The sequence below is a fragment of the Nannospalax galili genome, unplaced genomic scaffold, assembly GCF_000622305.1.
Source record: "Nannospalax galili isolate Female #2095 unplaced genomic scaffold, S.galili_v1.0 scaffold704, whole genome shotgun sequence".
Taxonomy (NCBI): domain Eukaryota; kingdom Metazoa; phylum Chordata; class Mammalia; order Rodentia; family Spalacidae; genus Nannospalax; species Nannospalax galili.
Window position 1 is genome coordinate 211,436 of NW_008352394.1, and position 21,835 is coordinate 233,270.

General features: G+C 52.7%; 1 protein-coding gene across 1 annotated transcript; it reads left to right on the forward strand.

Moving 5' to 3' along the window:
- The first annotated feature begins 299 nt into the window (after nt 1–299).
- Nucleotides 300–17,841, forward strand: Slc6a7 (solute carrier family 6 member 7). The gene is made up of 14 exons (XM_008849385.3): nt 300–659; nt 5,039–5,222; nt 6,668–6,799; nt 6,897–7,131; nt 8,750–8,888; nt 10,169–10,303; nt 11,521–11,624; nt 11,749–11,873; nt 12,518–12,630; nt 12,700–12,831; nt 13,263–13,362; nt 13,526–13,626; nt 14,176–14,343; nt 17,434–17,841. Exons 1-14 carry the CDS (start codon nt 627–629, stop codon nt 17,644–17,646), a joined length of 1,914 nt encoding a protein of 637 aa, XP_008847607.1. The 5' UTR covers nt 300–626; the 3' UTR covers nt 17,647–17,841.
- The last annotated feature ends 3,994 nt before the right edge of the window (nt 17,842–21,835 follow it).

Sequence of the window (21,835 nt, forward strand, 5' to 3'; positions counted from 1 at the left end):
TCAACAAACATCGAGCTCCTACTATGTGCCAGCCCCATGCTAGTTGTTTTCTGTGTTCCATCTCCCTGAATTCCTCACTCACAGCCCTGTAAAGTGACATTCTTATTCTCAATTTCCAGGTGAAGTTGCCCTGAGGGAACTTCAAGGTCACTCTGCAAAGAAGACGTGGAGCGATGTTGAGGCCCAAGTCAGTATTCTTAGTGTTCAGGAGAGCTCTGCCTGCCTTTTTCCTCACCTGACTAAGGAAAGGGCAGTCACTTGCCCAAGGTCATGCAGGAGACCTAGCTGCAGTGGAGAGTTTCTGTCGCGCACCCCCCTCCCCACCAGCTCGGGCCCCTCCAATCCGCAGCTCTGCGTGCGGGGGCGCGCACATCCCCCCGCCGCCGTCTGTCCATCACCCGGTCTGTCTGGGTGTCTCCCCAGCCTTGGGCGCTGCGCAGGGAGAGGCAGGACGTTCACTGCGCCCCACGCCCGCAGCCGCCAGACGGCAGCGCCTGCGTTCCTGCCAGCCCCAGCCGGTGCGCGGGAGCCGCGGGGGGCAAAGGCGCAGCGGCCAGCGGCCAGATCAGCGCTCGCCGCCAGGCTTTCTCGCTCTCCGCGCTGAGCGCCAGCGCCTGCCCTCCAGGATGAAGAAGCTCCGAGGAGCTCACCTAGGCAAGGTAGGGGCACGAGGGCGCGGCGCAGCTGAGCCAAAGCCAGGAGGGTCCGCGGGCTAGAGAGAAGCCCCGACCGCTCAGGGCTCGGGAGCCCGCCCCCCCTCCCCCGCAAGCTGAATTCCGGGAAGGGGTGGGGTCACGATTGCCCCCTTGCCACCTGGGGAGCGGGATGCTGGGGCCCAAGGATCCCAGGGCCTGGCCCTGCGAACAGGTGTCTGCAGCCCCAGGAGGCAGGGATCAGGTAACTGGGGCCAAATACCACATCTCCCACTCCTCAGCCTGTTCCTACAGGAGCTGACTGTCGGGTGGGGGCGCTGGAAACTGAACACCTGCTTTGAGCTGGGCTGGTGTTGGGGGTGGGGCCTAACCCTGGCCTCACCTGGGCACTCTATAGTGAAGGGTCTCTGTCAGCCTCCAGCGACCCACTTCAGTCCTTCAGACTCTGACCCTGTGGGCCCCTCTGCTGCCTCCTGGCCCCTCTTTCTAGCAGCCTTCCCTTTCCTACCTTGACCCTTCCAACCCCTGCAGGACACCCTCAGCCTGTCCTTCCTCAGGGATAAAGGAAGGCAAGTGTAGGGGGTGGGAAACTGAAGGATGGGAGATGAGGTATTAACAGGAGAGGGATACTGAAGCAGACCTCAATCTCCCCACCTTGCCAGGTGTGACTTCCCAAATGAGTTGTTTGTGTGTGCTGAGGATAGGCTGGGGGGAGTACTGGGAGGAAGTTTTTTATGGCTTCGGGCTTAAAAGTACCAGCCTAACCAAGGGAAGAGGACTCCTGGGTACTGTCTCTGAAGCTGCCACTTGCCTGATGACTGGTCAGGCCCGTTTTCCCCAGTGTGGAGACAGCAACCCTGTCCCCACTGGGCTGTGTGCAGTATGGGACTGCTGTGAGCTGGAAGGGGGAGGTACATGTGAGAAGACTTCACAGGGGCTACACACACACACACACACACACACACACACTCCCTCATTCAAGGGGCACACACATACACTCCCCCATTCAAGCCCTTGTGCTGCTGAGCATGGAACCACTGGGGTAATTGGGTCTTTCTATGGGCTGGCAAGAGTCACTTCTTGAAGCCATTTGTGTGTTCTTGGTTTTGTCCCCATTTTTTCTGTGTTGTCTCTCTGTTCTTTGCTCACCCTTCCCACAGAGCTCTTTCCCTTCTCTGTCGTCACAGCACACATGGTGGAAATGACCATGCAGCAGGAAGCTCTTGCTGGGTGTTCCCCAGGAGAGTCACCAGTCTCCTCTCCTTTAGCCCTCCACTAGGCCCCACTATCCCCCTTTTATAGATGAGGCAACTGAGGCACAGGGCCGTACTTCCTGGTTTCCCTGGAGGCAGAAGTCACCTAGGATGGACAGAGCAGTGTGGAGGCCCTCCTCTCTCAGGCCCACCTCCCCAGGTCTCAAAGAGACGCAGGCAGCAGTGAGCCCCATCTGGATGGGCTGGGGTTGGTGATCTGGTCCTAGCTGTGCTCTGCCCTTGGCTTACCATTTGACCTTGGGCTCCCCTTTCCCTTTGTGGAACTGTTTACTCATCTGCACTATTAAGTGGGACTCTAGATGCCTTATTGTCTGTCCTGAAGAAGGCAGGAGAGCCTCCTGGGCTTAGTAACACTTCCACTTCCAGTCCCCCGTCTTCTGGAACCGAGGGTGGGGACCTACATCTCTCAGTTCCCTGAATGGGAGGGAACTCCCTCCCAGGTTAAAGCTGAAAGCCAGCCAGGTAGGTTCCTACCCTGCCCCATTTACTTGGGTGTTGTCTGCTGTCTCCAACCAGCCCCATTCTCTCTGTGCCAGCCTCCTGAAAGTCACCTGATGGTGGAATTGGGGCTTCATGTGGGTGCCTGATTGGCTCAGCCTTCTGGGACCCCATTCCCTGGCCCTAGAACAGGAGCAAGCTTCCCTCTGATTGGGGGAAGTGGGGGACTATCTGGCAACATCCTGCTCTTAGAACTCTTGTTACCATGGAAACAGAGCAAGGCCGCTTTGTGAACACTGAAAGGGCAGCTTCTCTGAGGGGATCAGAGGAGCCTGATTACTGGGACCTCCTGTTAGCTAGCCTAAAAGGAGCAGGTGATTTCAGGGTGGCGCCAGGGGTCACGTCAGCTGGCTGCCACTGCTCTCCTCCTGGAGTTTGCCTGGGAGCCCAGTTTCCAGAAGGCTGGTGCTCACTGGCTAGAGGTAACCCTAGAGGAGGGGAGCAGCTCAGCTAAGCCTGGGAGTTGCTGCCACTCTCACCTCAGCGTGTTCCAGGCAACAGAGAACCACCACTCCAGCACTTGTTTGTTTCAACTCTAAAGCAGCTTTTTCATTCAGTCACCCTTACCTATAAATCATGCCAAGCTGTTCCTATCCATCACAATTGTCCAGTCACAGACAAGATCGCCATTATGGTCACACTACTGTCACGGAGTCAGCCCCACAATGGAATCTCAGCACTGCCACCAGGTCTACTGCTCAGCCCTGTCACTGCAGCACACATTTCATTCATGTGATACTCATGCTAACCTTAACTCTCTGCCGGGGATGAAGGCTAGACCTGGGTCAAGCGCTCTACAATTGAGTCATACCCAGCTCTCTTTTCAGCTTCATCCCATCAATGCTCTTGTGGCCAGTACCCAGCGAAGCCTCCTGTCACTGCCTGATTTGGGTGGAAAATCTTGGGGCAGGAAATTCATCTGGCCAGTGGCTTGGCCCTGAGTCCCTAGGGAGGCTCTTACCTCACCCTCAGCCATCATGAGTCTCTAGCAAAGGTTTATGCCTTGTTGGAACACAGAACCTGAAGGCTCCCTAACACTGTCCGCACCTACCTTATCAAAGCACATACCAGCATGCTGGCTCCTTGAGGCCATTTTCTTACATAGAATTTGGGAATAATGCATTCTTGTCTGTATTTGGAATGACACTACACATCCTGGCCCAGTAAATGACCTGACCAGTCCTACAATCAGAGAAGCATGTTTCAGTTTGTGTTAACACAGCTTTCACAAAGGTACTTTGACTCAAGAACTCTTTCACAGAATGTCTATGAAAATCCCAAAAGATATGTTTCTGGAAACACTGATCTCCCCAATCTCCTCAGTGCCCAGATGGGGAAACTGAGACTGAGAAGACTGTGGTCACACAATGTATTAGCATAGACCATGGACAAAAATCACAGTCTCCTGGCCTCCAGGTTTTCCTACAAGTATTTCTGGACAGGAAACTTGGGGGGGTGGGATGGGGCTTCCCTCCGGGGATGCGACCGTCACTGGGTGCTTGCTGATTGGTCTACTTTGCATTTCCATTCTCCTGGGCCCTAGAGGGTGAACTTCAGAGGTGACTAGGCAAAGTGGACTGCCCTCTTCTGATCCTCTCCCTTTTTCCTTGATGGAAATTGCCTCTGAATCTTAGGCAGCTCTCCTGATACCTCTGGACTTCCTTGCAGGTACCAAGCTGAGCAACTCACAAACAGGCCATCTTGCATTCTTTGGGATCCCATATGGCTGGCACTGATCACCATCTCTCAGTTCTAGCCACAGGGAAAGTACCCAGTAGCCCATTGTGGATCATGGAAAGGGATGTGTTCAGGACGGCAGGTCCCACTGTACTTTCCTCTCCTTTAATGAACAGTAAGGTGGTAACTTTTGGAGGCAGATCATTAGAAGCTACTTGACGAGCCCTAGGCAAAACCCACAGTCCTCATATCAGCTGTAGGACAGAAGTCTGATTCCTCCTGCAGGGAGCACAACATTCAGTCAGTCCTCTACTTCCTGTGCTGAGGGTACTCTGGCTGCTCCTCTATCCACGTGGATCCTCTTTTCCTGAACTCCTTCTACCTGCCCTTGGATGTGCTCCATACTGTCCGAGTGCCCAGATGGAGACAAACCTCCAATACAGTGGGTGGAGCTGTGAGCATCATGAATGCTGGGCTCCAGGCTAGGTTCTTCTACCAGTCAAGCTCTCTTGGAGCCTCAGCTTTCCTCAAGACTGGCTTGGAATGGAGTGTGGCTGAGTGCTTAGCTGAGGGTTGTTCTGAGATGAAATCAGATGGTGAGGTAGAATGTTTAGTGCTGTGACCACTAGCACGTGTTGACTGTTAGAAACATCATCACCATCACTGACAGCAGCAGCATCAAAATCGGACCATCCTTGGTCTATTCCTGTTAGCTAAGGTGAGACCCGGCAACTTCCTAAGTGCTTGAGTCACCCTGCTGGACCCTGAGGATCTCCCACCCAGGACCCCATGAGTCCAGGTGAAATCATTTGATTATCTGGACGCATGGACCATCTTCTACTCAGCCCTGTCCAGGTCTACACTCTTGGCTTGGGGTCCCACTTCCACTCTGGCCTCACCCTTTTCCCTCCTTGCTTTGGTCTCTCTTACTGGCAGCCTGTCACCCCAGACCTGCTGATGACCCCCAGCGACCAGGGTGATGTGGATCTGGATGTGGACTTTGCAGCAGACAGGGGCAACTGGACGGGCAAGCTGGACTTCTTGCTGTCTTGCATCGGCTACTGTGTGGGCCTGGGAAACGTCTGGCGGTTCCCCTACCGAGCCTACACCAATGGAGGCGGTATGGGTCTGGGGTCCTATCTGGGGTATCTGGGGTGATGGACTAAGGCTTGGGGGCTATACGATGAGCTCTGAAGTGACCTCAACCACTGTCTCCCATGTAATCTTGGGCTGCTTGTTTCTTTTCACCACCCAAGCCACTCCTCCCTCCTTATCATCCATAGGATAATACCCACATGGGCTTTTCCCTGAGGCTTTATATTTCCAGGCTCTGTGGTAGGCAGAGGGAGCTGCTCACTGCCCATATACATGGGGCAGTGCCCACTGTCAGTATTGACATGCTTTGTGTTGTCTCCTGCCCCTCCCCTCCTCCAAGGCCCTGCTCCATCTGTCATTCCATCTCTAGAATCTTCAGTGTTCCCTCTCCTGGTTCCCCCTCCTTCGGATTGCAAACACAAGATCTCACCTATCTTTCAAGTAATTCCCTTTGTCCTTGCTTCTCCATCAAGTTACCATTCTAAGCCTCATTAACAATAGAGTTGAGCACTTACCACCTACTAGGCCCTGGGCTTGCTGCCTAGTTCATGCCCTGATAACAACCCTTTTGGGTAGGCACCCGGGAAGTGCTGAGGCAGCTGGAGTCTGGAGAGGCCAAATTCCCTGTCCAAGATCACACGGGACACACCCAACCTTCCAACCCAGGGCCACATGCTCTCCAACCTCTGTATCTCCAACCTCCTCTACCAAACTTGTTAAAGAAATGTGTGTTGACAAAGAAGAATCCAAGAAACACTAGACTATGCAAAGCCCAGATGCGTTTATTTGAACACTGGGGCTGTGGGTGCACAACTAGCCTAAGACTCCCAAATTCCTCTTCCCTCTCCCTGCTTCCCTACTCTTTCTGTGTGTTGATCTTACTTTTTCTTAGACAGTCCTCTTCTCTGCAGCTGGAGTGGGGAATATAAACACACACTTCTGGAATGACTTCGTTCTGGAGGGCTTAACCACCCCAGAGTCTCCTAGAACCTCTCCCTCTGAATGCATTTATACAGAATTTCAGGGAAAGTGACTGACCTGGCCTGGGGTAGGGCTTCAGGAGGGAGGACAGAGGGTTAGGTGGTGTGACCATAGCCCTTCCAGAGCCACCTGGTGGTAGGCATCTCTCTAAAGGAGGTGGTTGTCAATGTGAGAAGACAAGGGGGGAGAGATGCCAGGCCTTTGAAACCACAGGACCCACGAAATCACAGGTGGCAGCCAGAGTATCACTCAGCAGGTGTTTCTGAAGTGTATGCTCTGAGCCCAACCATATTCTGGGCTCCCAGGCTATAGAAATGAAAACAACCCATGAGCTCCCTTGGCCTCAGTGACACACAGGCTAAGGACCCACCCACTTCCCAGGTGGATGTTAGTGGCTGCTGTCAGGAGACAGGGGTGGGCCAGTTAGCATGGGGCCTTGCAGGTGAGTTGGTCCTCCTGAACCCATCCCCACCTGTTCCCTCCCCACAGGTGCCTTCCTTGTGCCCTACTTCCTCATGTTGGCCATCTGTGGCATCCCACTCTTCTTCCTTGAGCTCTCCCTGGGCCAGTTCTCCAGCCTGGGGCCCCTAGCTGTCTGGAAAATCAGCCCCCTCTTCAAAGGTAAGACCTCAGTGGTCCTGGCCTAGGTGGATCCATGGGGAGTTGTGGTATCCATGAGCTCCCACAGGAAGGTGATGTTGCCCTTCCCTTACCCCAGGTGCAGGCGCGGCCATGCTGCTCATCGTAGGCCTAGTGGCTATCTACTACAACATGATCATCGCCTATGTCCTCTTCTACCTCTTTGCCTCCCTCACCAGCAACCTGCCCTGGGAGCACTGCGGCAACTGGTGGAACACAGAGCGCTGCCTGGAGCACAGAGGCCCCAGGGACAGCAATGGGGTGCTGCCCCTCAACCTCAGCAGCACTGTCAGCCCTAGTGAGGAGTACTGGAGGTCAGCCTGTCTGGGGTGGACAATGAGGAGGAGCAGGAGGGCGGGGCTGTACTGGGCTGTGTGCTTAGAGGTCAGAAGCTAGTTTTATTAAGGGAACAGGGAATTTTGATCCTGGCGCTTCACCTGGCCAGCTGTGTAATGTTGAATAATGTACTTGGGTTCTGTTGTTTTACTTTTAGAATCAGGACAAGGCAGAAGCTAATTGAGAAGGTGGTCATGCAGATTAGAGGAAAGAACTGCATGCAAACTGTGCAGTTTAGTCTTGGGGTTAGTGAGGGCTCAGTAAATGTCAGATGAGAGTTGAGATGGTGATGACAATAGTACTAGTGACATTTTAGAGCCTCGCTTGCATCCTGTCACCATGGGAGTGATACCCATACCCAGTTGACAGGACGCTATCCATTTAGCCATTTACTCATGTATTCATTCTTTGAATAAGCATTTATTGAGTTACTATGTCAATAGATAAAGCACTTAGCATACAGCCAGGACCTTACAGAGTAAGAAACATCTCAGGTTCATGTAAGAGCAGAGGTGAGACTAAGGGTTGCAACACAGATAAAACCGTTGTCCTAGTACCAGGCACTCGTGAACTCTAGGAATGATGGCTGTCAGGAAGACATTGTGGCTCACCAACCTATCCCAGAGCCCCAGTTTACAGCAAGAAAAACAAGGGCCAGAGGCCTGCTCAAGTAAAGCTATGTTGACACTAAGGATTCCTGATTCCCTATCCTGTTTTAGAATGTTCTAGAATAGCCTGCCCCCCGCCCCAGCTGGAGACCACTGGCTGGCTAGAGAACCTATGAGATAGCTCCTCCTTTCACTTACAAAGGGTTGCTCTCAGAGGTTCCCCCAACGGGCCCCTGTCTGAAATATTCCCTCCTCCAGCTTACGTGGCCCTGTACAGTCCACTCATCTATCCATTTCCAGACCAGTCAGAGTGTGTGCTTGCTAAAGTGTGACCCACAGGAGGGCATGAGTTTGGGTGAGCCATGCAAAGTCCAAGAATGTGACATAGTCACTGTGGCTACCAAGAGTCTCTGTGGCAACACCAAGGCTGACCACATTGGGCAGAGTATGGGCAGAGGGAAGATGGCACTACTAAGAGGGCCAAACTGGAGGGAGTTTGGTGAAGAGACTTTATAAAGAATAGAGAATGCACATGAAGAGGTGGAGCATCAGAGGCTAGCAATAGAGAGCTGTTAACACCCAAAACCAGAGGGCAAGGGAAGGGAATTTAGGGGCTTGGAAGAGGGGCTAACCAATGAGAACTGTGGCTCAGAGGAGCACAGCCAAGGCCAGGCTCCCAGATGGAGTACATGTGTGTGCATAAGTGTATGCACATGTGTGCATATGTGTGCAAATACCCAGACCCTCTGTCTCCTCCTGCTTTCTCCCTTTGGCCAAATTCACATAAAAGCCCAGGAGGACGTGAGCTGGGGTGTGGGTAGAGGCCAACCTCCTGGACTCACAGCTGGTCCAAGAAGGATGGAGCAGGATTGGAAAGCATCACGTGGAGAAAGAGATGCTGGGTCTGCAATGATGGACACGACTTTTCTCTATGCCTACGGAGCATAGCAGGGTGAGCAAAGGACTCTCAGACTGTTGTCTCCCACAGCCGCTATGTCCTGCACATTCAGGGAAGCCAGGGCATTGGCCAGCCCGGGGAGATCCGCTGGAACCTCTGCCTCTGCCTGCTGCTGGCCTGGGTCATCGTGTTCCTCTGTATCCTCAAGGGGGTGAAGTCCTCGGGCAAGGTGAGGCTTGGGACAACTGGGGGCCAAGGTGGGTGGGGAGGCAGTGATGGAGGCAGAGAGCCAGCTAAGGCTGAGAAAATGGTAGCATTCTCTCAGAGGAGGGTGTGGGAGGGGTTCTGTTGAAAAGAGCACGGGAGTGAGGAGGGACAGTGGACTCCCTGCCTGCTGGACTAGAAGTCTACCCTGGGCAAAATACAGGTTATTCAAGTTTGCATCTTTGCCCAGAGCTTGGCACTTTGAAGGGACTCAGAGACGGTTTGTGGAATGTTTGCAGATATATAGGTCAGGGCCCTTGGAGTTGCAGGTGACCTGAAACCAGATGTTACACTCAACTGGAAAGCCCAGAGTGTGTGCTTTAGACATGGCTGGGTAGGGGCTCAATGGCCACTTCCATAAATCTGCATTTTTGCTCTCTCGGTGAAGCTTTCCTCCTCACTGGCTTCCTTCACCTGCTTCCCCAGTTTGCAAATATTGTTGAACTTACCTTGTTGAATAAGGCAGGCTATGTACCTATCCCTAAACCAGTCTCTAGAACAAGGAGGGATGCTCAGCTTGGCTAGGCCTGGTTGCATGCCTAACCCTGCAGCTAGACATGGAGTGAACTCCATCTAGGGAAAGTTGAGGTGCTATTTATCTGGTGAATGAAGACTAGATGCTGGGGAGAAAAAGTCCCCAGGTGTGCACTGGAGGCGATGAAGGGGGAGAAAGGAACAAGGTGTTCCAGGACTTGGAAACCTAGGTCATTTAAAAATGAGAACTTGCCCTCTGCTGAGCAAGAGGTGCCACAGAGCTAGGAGAGAGAGGGTGGAAAACATTAGAAAGAAAGGAGGGGTTGACATAGTTACAGCCAAGGCAGATGATGCTGAGGCTTGAGGCAGGAGGAATAACTGGCTCAGGAGGGGGCCAAGGGAAGGCAGTGAGTGTTTGGAGATATCTGGTGATTTGCAGGGGCACAGGCCAGGCACAGGAGGAAGAAGAGGCTCTTATCATTCATGCTGGTGGCCTGAGCCAGGGGTGGTAGCAGAGATGAGACTGAGATGGTCTTGGGAAGCAGGACAGTGACCGTGGGCTGGTGGGGAGATGGGTGGGGCAATTCAGAAGGAAGGAGAGGAATGGTGGCTGGTTCCTGGCTCAGGACCACAGGCTAGAGGGATATATAGTGCAGCAGTTAAAGACCTGGCTCAGGACCACGAGAGGTTGGGAAAGTGAGTCTCTGGGATGAGGGTTTGCGCATGGCAGTTGTGTGGAAGGCCCCCTGCCAGTCCCCTGCTCTCTCCCAGGTGGTGTACTTCACAGCCACCTTTCCCTACCTCATCCTGCTTATGCTGCTGGTCCGAGGAGTGACCCTGCCTGGGGCCTGGAAGGGCATCCAATTCTATCTCACCCCCCAGTTCCACCACCTGTTGTCTTCCAAGGTGAGCAGGGAGCATGAAAGAAGGGCTCCAAGGAGGAGACAGAGTAGTGCCAGGGACCCCCATCAGCAGCACCATACCCAGCCCTTCCTTTGTTTATACTTTAAAATCCTATGAAGGGGCTGGAGTGATGGCTCAGCGGATAAAAACACTGTTCTTACAGAAGACCCGGGTTCGATTCCCAGCACCCACATGGCAGCTAACGACTGTCTGTAACTCTAGTTCCAGGGGATCTGACAGCCTCTTCTGGCCTCCGCGGGCATTGCACGACACAGGTGCACTTACCCACATGCAGGCAATACACACATACACATAAAATAAAAATAATAAATAAAATATTTTTTTAAATCCTATGAAGTAGGGGCTGGAGATATGGTTCAGTGCTTAAGAGCATTGACTGCTGTTGCAGAGGACCCAGGTTCAATTCCCAGCACCCACATGGCAGCTAACAACCATCTGTAACTCCAGTTCCAGGGGATCTGACACCTTCTGACCTCCAAGGACATTCCACAACACGGGTGCACTTACACACAGGCAGGCAATACACTCACACACAAAAAATAAAAATAAAATAAAATCTTTAAAAAAAAATCCTTTAAAGTAGACATTATTCTCTCCACTTGACAAAGTCCACAAGAATTAGTGATCATCTTCAGGTTCCATGACTGGGGTTCCATTTAGATCTCTCTGGCTTCAAAGCCCAGGGGGTCATTAGTAACAGATGATCACACCATGGACACAACAGCTGACACTATTGACTGATGACTGTACCTGACACTTCTCTACTATTGTAGTGATTTAGCCCTCACTGTGCCTTCCAATGAAATACATAGACACTATTCTATGTGTCTTTTTACAGATGAGGAATCTTCAGAGAGATGGCAGGGCTCGCTCAGGATACACAGAAAGCAGTAAAGATGGACTCTAGTTAAGTCTCTCTGACTCTAGGCAGGGAGTAAAGTGCTTAAATGGGCCTGTTCAACTCGAATCTTCTGGCAACTCTGCATTAGTCACACCTTCATTCAGGACTAGACCAAACTTTAGAGGCCATTTGCTAGACCCTGGTTGGGGAAACTGAGGCTCAGAAAGGGGAGGGACTTCCCTCTGTTCTGCAGTGTAAGTGCTGGAGTTGATCTGTTGAGCCTCCCCCATCTTCATCTGCCTCCTTACTTCTCTTCCCCGCTCTCTGTGCCCTCCCCATCCCTCCTCATTTGGTGCAGGTATGGATTGAAGCTGCTCTTCAAATCTTCTACTCCCTGGGAGTGGGCTTTGGGGGTCTCCTTACATTTGCCTCCTACAACACATTTCATCAGAACATCTACAGGTCAGTGTCTGAGGCTTCCCAGTGCCAGGGGCCAAAACTGAGAGGAGAATGGCTGCCCGGGAGGAGCTCATGGGTTGAGGGTGTGGCCAGCTCACATTGACCTGTGCCTGGACTCTCCTGGCAGAGATACCTTCATTGTCACTCTGGGCAATGCCATCACCAGCATCCTGGCTGGGTTCGCCATCTTCTCGGTGCTGGGCTACATGTCTCAGGAGCTAGGTGTGCCTGTGGACCAAGTGGCCAAAGCAGGTGGGCAGGGGACAGGATGCCAGGGTTTGGTGGGGTGAGAGGGGGCTGAGCCACAGGATGCATTGTCAACACAGGCTGACAAGATAGGGAATAGCTCTGTGTGTGAATGTGTGTGTATATATCCTGCACGTGTGTATATCCATGTGCAAAATGCATGGGTGTATGTTAATCTGTGCTGAAGACAAAAGAATTTCTGTGTGAGATTGTTTTGTCTTTCATGTCTTGTTTTTCTAAACAAGTCACATCCTGGGTTGAGATGCATGTGTACAAGTGAATCCAGGGTGACAGTGGTCTGTGAATCAGTGTGTCTTGTGTCAATGGGTGGGTATACAAATGTATGCTGGTAGGATTCCCTGTACAAAAGATTGCGTGCAGACCTATGTGTTCTATGTTTGGTTCCTGTGTTCATCTATGCACTATTACTGTTGTTTGCCCATCAGCTTCCATGCACTGAGCACCTGCAGTGTGCAGGCCTGAGTGCTGGGAGCTAAGAAAGTGACCAACGCTTACATTTAGTGTGTATATCTGGGCTTGGGTATGCTGAATGAGTGCACACAGGAGGGCATAGGCGGCCCTGTGTATTTGAAGGCATACAGGGCCCACTGTGTGCTCCAGGCTGCTAACTCTGCTTGTGCTGGGCCCAGGCCCTGGCTTGGCCTTTGTCGTTTACCCACAGGCCATGACTATGCTGCCTCTGTCGCCTTTCTGGTCCTTCCTCTTCTTCTTCATGCTTTTGACTCTTGGCCTGGATAGCCAGGTGAGCCTTGTCCATGGGAGTGGGCACTGGTATGGAGGGACAGAACTCTGATCCCAATCCCCCATCCAGTTTGCCTTTCTAGAGACCATAGTCACTGCAGTGACAGATGAGTTCCCATACTACCTGCGGCCCAAGAAGGCAGTGTTCTCAGGTCTTATCTGTGTGGCCATGTACCTAATGGGACTGATTCTTACCACCGATGTGAGTGACCTGCCAGGGGCACCAGACTGGGTGGGCAGGGTGGAGTGGCATCTGCCCTGACTGAGCAGTCACTGGAATGCATCCTGTCTGACCAGGCCCTGCCTTCTGAGGGAGGCACCTTGGCCTTATATTTGAGTTCTGGCTCTGTAGTATCTAAAAGACAGTTTCAAATTTCACTCTTGCTCTTGCTGAGTGACTCCAGACAAGTGACTCGCCCCTCTGTGAAACCATCTTTTCTCCTTTGTTAATGGGAGCTGCTAGCATCTCAGGCTGCTGGGAGGCTGGAAGGGACATCGTCTCTGCGAGGCTGAGCAGGCATACATCTCCTAGTCATCCCCTTGGCTGCTCCCCACTCATCTCCTGCCAGGAGAAGACCTACAGCTGAGAAGGAGACTGAGGCTGGGGGTCCAGTGCTATGCCTTGTGTTCTAGGGGGGCATGTACTGGCTGGTCCTTCTGGATGACTACAGCGCCAGCTTTGGACTCATGGTGGTGGTGATCACCACGTGCCTCGCTGTCACCCGGGTGTATGGTGAGAAGGGCTCGGGGAGGCAGGCTGACACTCCCCAGAATAGGAGAACAGGATCTGCCTGGGGCCCTGTACCAAGCATCAGGCAGGGAAGCTGGCATGGAGGAGGGGCTACATGTACCCATGGGCTCTACTATGGGGACACCCCTTCTCCTCCCCTGTGCAGGCATCCAGAGGTTCTGCCGAGACATTCACATGATGCTGGGCTTCAAGCCAGGCCTCTACTTCAGGGCTTGCTGGCTGTTCCTGTCCCCAGCCACTCTCCTGGTAACCAAGGGTAGGAGGGAAGGTGGTTGGCTGGGGCCCCAAGACCTGGTATGGGTCCCTTTGTGCATTTAGTCTGGCCAGGCTGTCCTGGCACCAGTGAGCCTTTGATAGGACAGTAGGGTGGACATGAGGACCTAGCCCACGCATCCCCCTTCAAGTCCCAGCTTTGTAAGCTGTGCTGTACCTAGCCTTACAGTTGGTTAGCAAGTGGATGGGGCTTTCTTAGGTTTTAGGGCCTTGGGAATGAGGCCTCAATGCTGTGTTGCAGATTAGTGTGGGAAGAACTGGGAGACAGGCTGTCTCAGAATTTAGGGTCTGTCAGAGCTGGGCTGTTACAGGTCTTGATATGGGGTCAGTTTGGAGCTGGCCTGTTACAGGCTTTGATATGGGGTCAGCTTATAGCTGGGCTAGCCCAGGCCTTAAAAAACCCCAGAGATGGATCGTTTCAGGTTCTGATATAGCTTAGGGCTGTGGGTGGTTCAGATCCAGACCATGCCATACCCTGGGGCCCACTTGAGGCCTGGTGATGCTGGAGTCCCCACTCTGCAGGCCTTGCTGGTATACAGCATCGTCAAGTACCAGCCCTCAGAGTACGGCAGCTATCGCTTCCCCGCCTGGGCTGAGCTTCTAGGCATCCTGATGGGTCTGCTGTCTTGCCTCATGATCCCGGCTGGCATGCTGGTTGCTGTGCTTCGAGAGGAAGGCTCACTCTGGGAGGTGAGTCTGCCTTCTTGCCCCCCCAACAACCTTCTGGACCTGTGACCCCACCATGGCCCCAGCTCTCAGGTTAGAAAACATCTGTGCCCACATCTTATTCAGGGCTTGGAAGGCTTTCTGTAGCCTGCAGAGGTCCATATGGGCTAGGTTGACTAGGGGCCAAGATCCTGATCTGGACCTTACAGTACATGGAGCCTTGGTGCTGGGGGAAGGAGGGAGACTGACCCAAAGACTACTAATGATAGCTTAAGCATCAGGACCTGAACCTGAAGACCAGAGCCAGAGAACAACGTTGAAAGACTCTAGGGGGTAGGCTATCTCCTTTTCCTATACCCAAGAGGTATAGCATGATTGTGTAAAAGAGAGCAAGCCATTTGACACAGGATCCAACAGACCTTGAAAGAGTGAGACAGGGACCCATTTTGGGCCAGGAGATGTGCTGTGTGACCACAGTGAATCCTGCCCCACTCTGAGCCTGGGCATCCTCCATGCCCAAGGCCAGCTCTTCAACTGTTGTGAATGTGGAGTCCTCTAGTGGCCAGTGGCTGTCATTGTGAATGCCACTCAAGTGAGCCTGGGGACCCTCCCCACAACACACAAAGCCATCAGACAGTGCTGGAGTCAGGTAGTCCCAGCTCAGGAGAACTGACTGTTAAGTATTTAGGAATGCTGTGAGCCAGTTGTTAAACCAGCGATACTTGAAACTGGCAATGATGAGAAATGGGCTATAAAGCAGTGTTCTGCCCCTTCCCCAGGCCTGTGTTCCAATACACTGCTGCCAAGTGTCTGCCCCATATAGCTGTCCTCCCTCTCTTGCAAATGCTCACCTGAAGAATGGCTTGGTGCTCTTTGCCATCATCAGCAGCAGCAGCAGCTACAACTCCCACCTCCACCCCAGCCACATGGCAGCCCGGGTCTGGCCATTGCAGTGCCTCCAACTGCTAGGTGACTTGGAGCTAAGCCCTTCCCTTCTCTGAACCTCAGAGCCCTACCTATGCCTCTGAGAGTGCTGCCCTTTGTTTGGAAACCAGGTGTGTATGGAGCACAGCAGAACAGGGCATCCTGGAATGCCAGGGCAGTCAGCACTTCAAGGCTCAGGCGTGCTCCCTTGAGGCTAGGGCTTCCTTCTGTCCACTGGATCAGAGTCCCAGTTCTGCTGTTTGCCAACAGCATAAATGACACTAAGCAGGTTACCTCTCTAACCTTGGTTTGTCCATCGTTAACATAAGGACAGAAATCTCTATCTATAAGGTTGCTGTGAGCAGAAAAGTGGCCCGTCAGCCTTTGGGGGTAGAAAAGTAGAGCGTTAGAAAGTTCAAGATTGGGCCATACCGTCCAGGTTCAAATCTCAGTGCCACCACTTCCCACCTATGTGACTTTAGCTAGCCTAACTGATTTCTCTGAGCTTTAATTTTCAGATACTGTCTGTGGGCATAAAGGGGAAATGAGAGTACCTCTTAGAGTGTCACTGCAGTGATTCAATAGCTCAACACCTAGCACAGAGCTAGAGAGTGCTAAGTCCTCAATTCTAGACCAAGAGTTTCCACAGAGTGGTTTTGCCCTTGGCAACATCCAGTGACATTATTGGTTGTCATGGAGGGGATGGGGACTGAGGAGTGCTGCTGTCAACTAGGGAAATAGGCCAGGCTCCTGGTAAACATCCTCTCATGTGCAGGACAGCTCGGTAGCATGCCCCTGCTAAGAGGCCAGCAGTACCCGAGCTGAGAAACAATGGTCTGGACACTCCTATGTGTCTGGAGACACAGCAAAATCCTTGCTCTTGGGAGCTTGCTTTTTTGTTTGTGTGTTTTTGTTTTTTTGAGACAGGGTCTTTGTGTAACTCCAGCTGGCTTGGAACTCACTTTGTAGACCAGGTTGGCCTCAAACTCAAGAGAGATCTGGCTGCCTCTACCTCCCAAATATTGTGATTAAAGGCGTGCACCACCACACACAGCTTTGTTTTTGTTTTGAGTCAGGGTCTCACTATGTAGCACTGACTGGTCTGTAACTTTCTATATAAACCAGGATAGCCTCAAACTCACAGATATCTGCCTGCTTCTGCCTCCTGAGTGCTAGGACTAAAGATGGGCACCACAGACACTCAGCTTGGTAGTTTGCATTTTAATGTGGGAGCCAAGCAATAAAGACACAGTAGTGGTCCATATGCTGTCTAAGAACACAAGCAGAAAGCAGGGATCAGAAACAGAGTGGTGAAACACAGTGTTTTGGCCAGAGCAGTCAGAGAGAGATGTCAGAAGGGACTTGGTGAGCTGTAGAGATCTAACAGAAGAGCATCCCCCAGGCAGGGGCACAAAGGCCCAGAGACAGGAAGGGCTGGCATGTTTGATGACAGCAAAGAGGCCCATGCCACTGGAGCAGACAGTGGGAAGAAAGGTTGGTGGGGAGCAGGGTCACATGCTGGTAACACATTTAAATAACGCTCTGAGTGCCAAGTTGCATTTGGCCCTAGGCCAAGGGTATTTCACACTCTGTACCCTTGGAACCTGTATTCAGAGGGCTTCATCATGGCCCTCCTTTCTCTCAGGGCATGGGGCTTCTGCCCCGGGCAGGACAGGCAGAGAGCCCTGGGAATGTGGCTGAGGATGAAGGGGCTCTGTAACCATAGGCTTAGTCATTGCCTTAGTCAGCTCTCTTCTTCCTGGTCACTGGGCTCTGACAGAAAAAGGTCAGAGGATGAGGCCAGCTGAAGAGTCCAGGGAGGCTAGCTGTAGCCCTGTCTCTGTTCTCTCGGGTGCCAGTTCTTTCCTAAAAGCCCCCAGCAAGTTTGGACTCAGCTTTTAGGGAAAAGGACCTAGAGTGGGATCCTGAGACTACATTTAGATACTGGGGTTTGGGGGTGCAGTTTGTGACTAGCCTCATAGTCATGACAACCGTGCTGTTTCCAGTACCAACCAGTCGCTCTCCCAGGACCTTATGATGCTTCATTATCTCAATATGGGGCTTACAGATGGTTCCTCAAGGCTACCAGCCGGAAGTGGCAGAGCAGACTCTCATTGGGCATGATCAGATCTTTGCTGGGTGCCTGACCGTGAAAAGAACTCAATGTCCACTCTCGTTGCTCTACCATAGCGGCTCCAGCAGGCCAGTCGGCCAGCCATGGACTGGGGCCCATCCCTGGAAGAAAACCGGACGGGCATGTACGTGGCCACGCTGGCTGGGAGTCAGTCACCAAAGCCACTGATGGTGCACATGCGCAAATACGGGGGCATCACCAGCTTCGAGAACACTGCCATCGAGGTGGACCGAGAGATTGCAGAGGAAGAGGAGGAGTCCATGATGTGAAGTTGGAGGCTGCCAGACAGGAGGCCCTACCTGGGCTTCACAGGCCCTTCCTGGGGGTCTGCAGGGGTGGCCATACCTGCTGGGATTCCGAAAGGTTGCCACAGCAATGCCACTCCCCAGTATGAGTTCCTCCTTGTGGTCCCTGCCTCTCCTAAGAACCTCTGTCTGGCCACACACACACACACACACACACTACAAACACTACAAACACATACCACACATACACCTCACACAGCCCACTCAAAGCTGAAATGATCCAGCATAGCCCTCACTTTTCAGAGGGGCAGGTTGAGGCCAGGGAGGGCCTGACCCAAGGTCACATGAAGAGCAGACTTGCCCCTAGACCTAAAACCAGTCAACTCCCTTTCCCTTGGGGCAGCAGGTACCTTGTTGATGTCTCTGTTCAGACAGTCTGAACAGACACTTTTCTATACAACCCAAAGTTAAACCTGGGATTCAGGGTAGCAAGAGGCTCTGGAGATTTCCAAGGCCCTGGATATAGAGGGTCAGTAAATGAATCAGGGAGAAAGAACTTTGTGGGTTCCTGTGTGGAGGCTAGGTTTCCTGGGAGAGATGGCAGCTGGGGAACGTGGGGAGGGAAAGGTTTACAGAATAGAAAGGAGAGAGGGCTTGTGGGCCAGAGCCGCACTACAAACACTACAAACACATACCACACATACACCTCACACAGCCCACTCAAAGCTGAAATGATCCAGCATAGCCCTCACTTTTCAGAGGGGCAGGTTGAGGCCAGGGAGGGCCTGACCCAAGGTCACATGAAGAGCAGACTTGCCCCTAGACCTAAAACCAGTCAACTCCCTTTCCCTTGGGGCAGCAGGTACCTTGTTGATGTCTCTGTTCAGACAGTCTGAACAGACACTTTTCTATACAACCCAAAGTTAAACCTGGGATTCAGGGTAGCAAGAGGCTCTGGAGATTTCCAAGGCCCTGGATATAGAGGGTCAGTAAATGAATCAGGGAGAAAGAACTTTGTGGGTTCCTGTGTGGAGGCTAGGTTTCCTGGGAGAGATGGCAGCTGGGGAACGTGGGGAGGGAAAGGTTTACAGAATAGAAAGGAGAGAGGGCTTGTGGGCCAGAGCCGCCCCTGGGCCAGGAGGATGCCAACCTGCCAGGGCAGAGGCCAAGAGTGATTGAAGATGGTGATGTTGGCAGGTTACAAGAGGGTTCAAGTGGGAGTGAGGAATAGCAGGGAGGGGGAGTCAGAAAGGCAGGGTGGGAGGGGATTTGCATGGTATTGCATATCACTTTAGGTCTGTGTAGAGTGAATTAGGGACAGGGTACAGGTGGGAGGGCAGGTGAGAGGTACTAGTGACTGAAGGTAGGCACTGGAGTGGGAGTGGGAAGAGAGGACCCCGTGCCTTGGCTGGCAGGAGGCCTGATGCATACCAGCCATGGGTAAGAATGAGGGCTATAGTTGGAACCCTTCTCCCCTGTCCTGGTGGCGTCCACTGTCCCAGAACTGCTGGGAACTTGGCCTTGGCTGCAAATGGCAAGGCAGTCAAGACTCAGAGATGGTCCACACAAGGACATCATGGCCTGATGCTGCAGAGCATCTGGCATGAGGGCGGGGACAGAGGGCAGAGGGCAGTTTTTGCCCTGGGTCCCTGAAAGATGGTGGGTGAAAGCATGGCCCAGCAGAACAGGGCACCTTTGTACAGTGTTGTGGCTTCTGTGCCTGCCTCTCTCCTGGTGTCTCCACAGCCCATCTGTGTTCTGCTGGTTGATTGTTAATAAATGCCAAATGAGTTCATCCTACTGACTTGACTCCTCACGGCTGAGGGCATGGTAGACAGCATTGAGCACTCTTCAGCTCCTATTGGACAGAGGAGGCTCTGTCACCTCTTCTCCTTCTCTCCTGGCTTCTGGCACTTATAATGTCTCTATGACAGGTGGCTTGGGAGTGGTGATGTCTGGGCTCCCAGAAACTGCTCAGTTCCCCATTCTGTATAAGGACAAACAGAGCCCCAGAGAAGATGAAGCTACCTAAGTGGGGAGGGCGGCAGGGCATGAATGCACATCATTCTTTCTCCCCTCCCACTTTCCCCTGGAAGGTGACTTACAGCTGAGGCTGAGCTAGAGGATCAGTCTTGGGAGGAGCTATGGTTTTCCCAAGCCACAGGCTTTCCAGGCAGAAGAACCCGGTGCACTTGTCCCCTTCTGGCAGGGCCTGGCCATATAAAATCTCCAAACCCTTCAAATGATGTGGACTAAAGGAAGGTGGCTGCTACTGGGTATTAATAAATTTCCTCTAACAAAGGGTGTGACTCTCCTACCTTTTGGTGCTCCACGTGGGAAAAAGGATTAATTTACTAACTGGGTAGATGCTACAGGACCCTTTTCCTAAGGCAGGCACCTCACAAAAAGTATATCCTTCCTTTGCTGGCAGGCCCCTGGCCTGCACCTTCTTGCCTTGCCTGTCTGGGGAGCTGGCACACACTGCTCACCTGGGGCCATGGCCTTGAGAGCCATGGCTACAGCAGGTGACCAGGGAAAAAGACAGAAGGATTCTGGAACCTAGGTCTTTCTCTTCTCCTAGATTGCAGTGTGAAACAGGAGGGCTTGGAGGGCTATGAATCACCCCAACTTAGTGGCCCCTACTTCATCTCTTGGGTCCTCCCCTGCCCACCAACTCCTCTTTTGTACCCAGGCCCTGGACTTGCAAGCTCTTGTGCTCTACTGTCTCCAGCCCAGCACGCCTTTTCTACCTCCACGCTCTTCAGCTGCCCTTCCCGGCAGGCCGCTTGTCTTCCTTTGCTTGTGCCATCTCCCAATTGCCTCCATCCAAGACCTTTTCAGATTTTTCTGACTCATGACAGACCTGGGAAGCTGACTGGGGACCAGAGAGCACAGCTGGAGGCTCCATAACAGCACGGGGTGACTCAAAGAGAACATTGCCTCTCTCCCCAAGAGGAATGTCCCCAACTTAGAATCTAGAATGTGCTGGCAGGTGGCGCCCCAGGAACCCCAGGCCCAAAGGACTTTAGGAAGGCAGGGTGAGCAACACTGTTGGCGTAGGTGGGAGAATAACTAGCAAGGGACCTTTAGTGGGTGTTGGAAGGACATAGAGGGTAGGGACATAAGAACTGGAAAAGGAAACTGTCCGCTGTATGGGGACACTGCCTCTTAGAAGGTGGCCCTGTTCACATCTCCTGGCTTAAGAACATCTGGAAATCTGGATTTGGGGCACTGGTTTCCAGCACTGTGGACTCAGGGCTGAGCAGCTAGAGGCCAATTCTTGCCCAAGGTTCCTCAGGGCTGTGTGGGAGCAAGTCCAGGCCTAGTCTGTCTACTCCTACTGGGTCATCTGCTTCTAGTCTTAGCTGATCTCTGTATCCATGCACCCCTGAACTTGGGAAGTTAGTGGGGAGTCCTGGGAGACAACATGTGGGCCTAGCTGGGGTGTGGAAAAGAGTACCCTGGGCCCTGCACTTCTGCCCCAAAACTTGTTAGAGGAAGTGTTCCCCTAGGTGCTGGGAAAGGGTGAGATGTGGTGTCCACGATCTATAGTCACTTCTAGTTTGTTCTCTGAGAATTAGTCTGGAGCAGGAGGCACAAGACTCTCTTCATCATACCAGTAGAGACAGCCATATTTCCAAGGTCAGTGTCAGCTGACATGGATGGGGGTGGGGTTGGTTACCTTAGTGACTGGCTCCTCAGTAGGCCTGGTCCACTCCTACTCTCCTCTACCACCCCTGCAAAATCATCTCTGTGCCCGAGCTTAGACTGTGCCTTCCACCCAGATCCAGCATCTTCCTAGCCACCATGGGAATGCTAGCCGATCCCCTCCATGAGACGTCCTCCACTCCCAGCCACGTGTAACTCTTGGAATCCTCTGGGAGATCTGACTCAGTCCCACATCTGGTGAGTCCAGACAGCTAAACCTCCTATTACATTCACATCCTTCTGAGACAACACATTCTATTTCTATGCAGTTGAGACTCTTGTCTCACACTCTTTGGACCCCAGAGTACTTTGGAATGAGCCAGGGCACTGTGCAGAGGGCCCAAACTGCTCAGTCACAGATATGGTCTGTCCTCAGTTCTGCCTGCCTGAGTTGTGTGATGACAGAAAGTCACCATGATTCCCTAAGCTTCCGGCTCTTTCCCTGTAAGATGTGCTAACAGTTCCTCCACAGCAATCTTAGCAGGCCTGGGGGCAAGCTGGAGAG

Coding starts and splice junctions, on each gene's coding strand:
- Slc6a7 (XM_008849385.3), top strand. CDS start 627: ATGAAGAAGCTCCGAGGAGCTCACCTAGGCAAG. Junction 10,304..11,520: donor ACCACCTGTTGTCTTCCAAG/GTGAGCAGGGAG, acceptor CATTTGGTGCAG/GTATGGATTGAAGCTGCTCT. Junction 13,363..13,525: donor CGCTGTCACCCGGGTGTATG/GTGAGAAGGGCT, acceptor TCCCCTGTGCAG/GCATCCAGAGGTTCTGCCGA.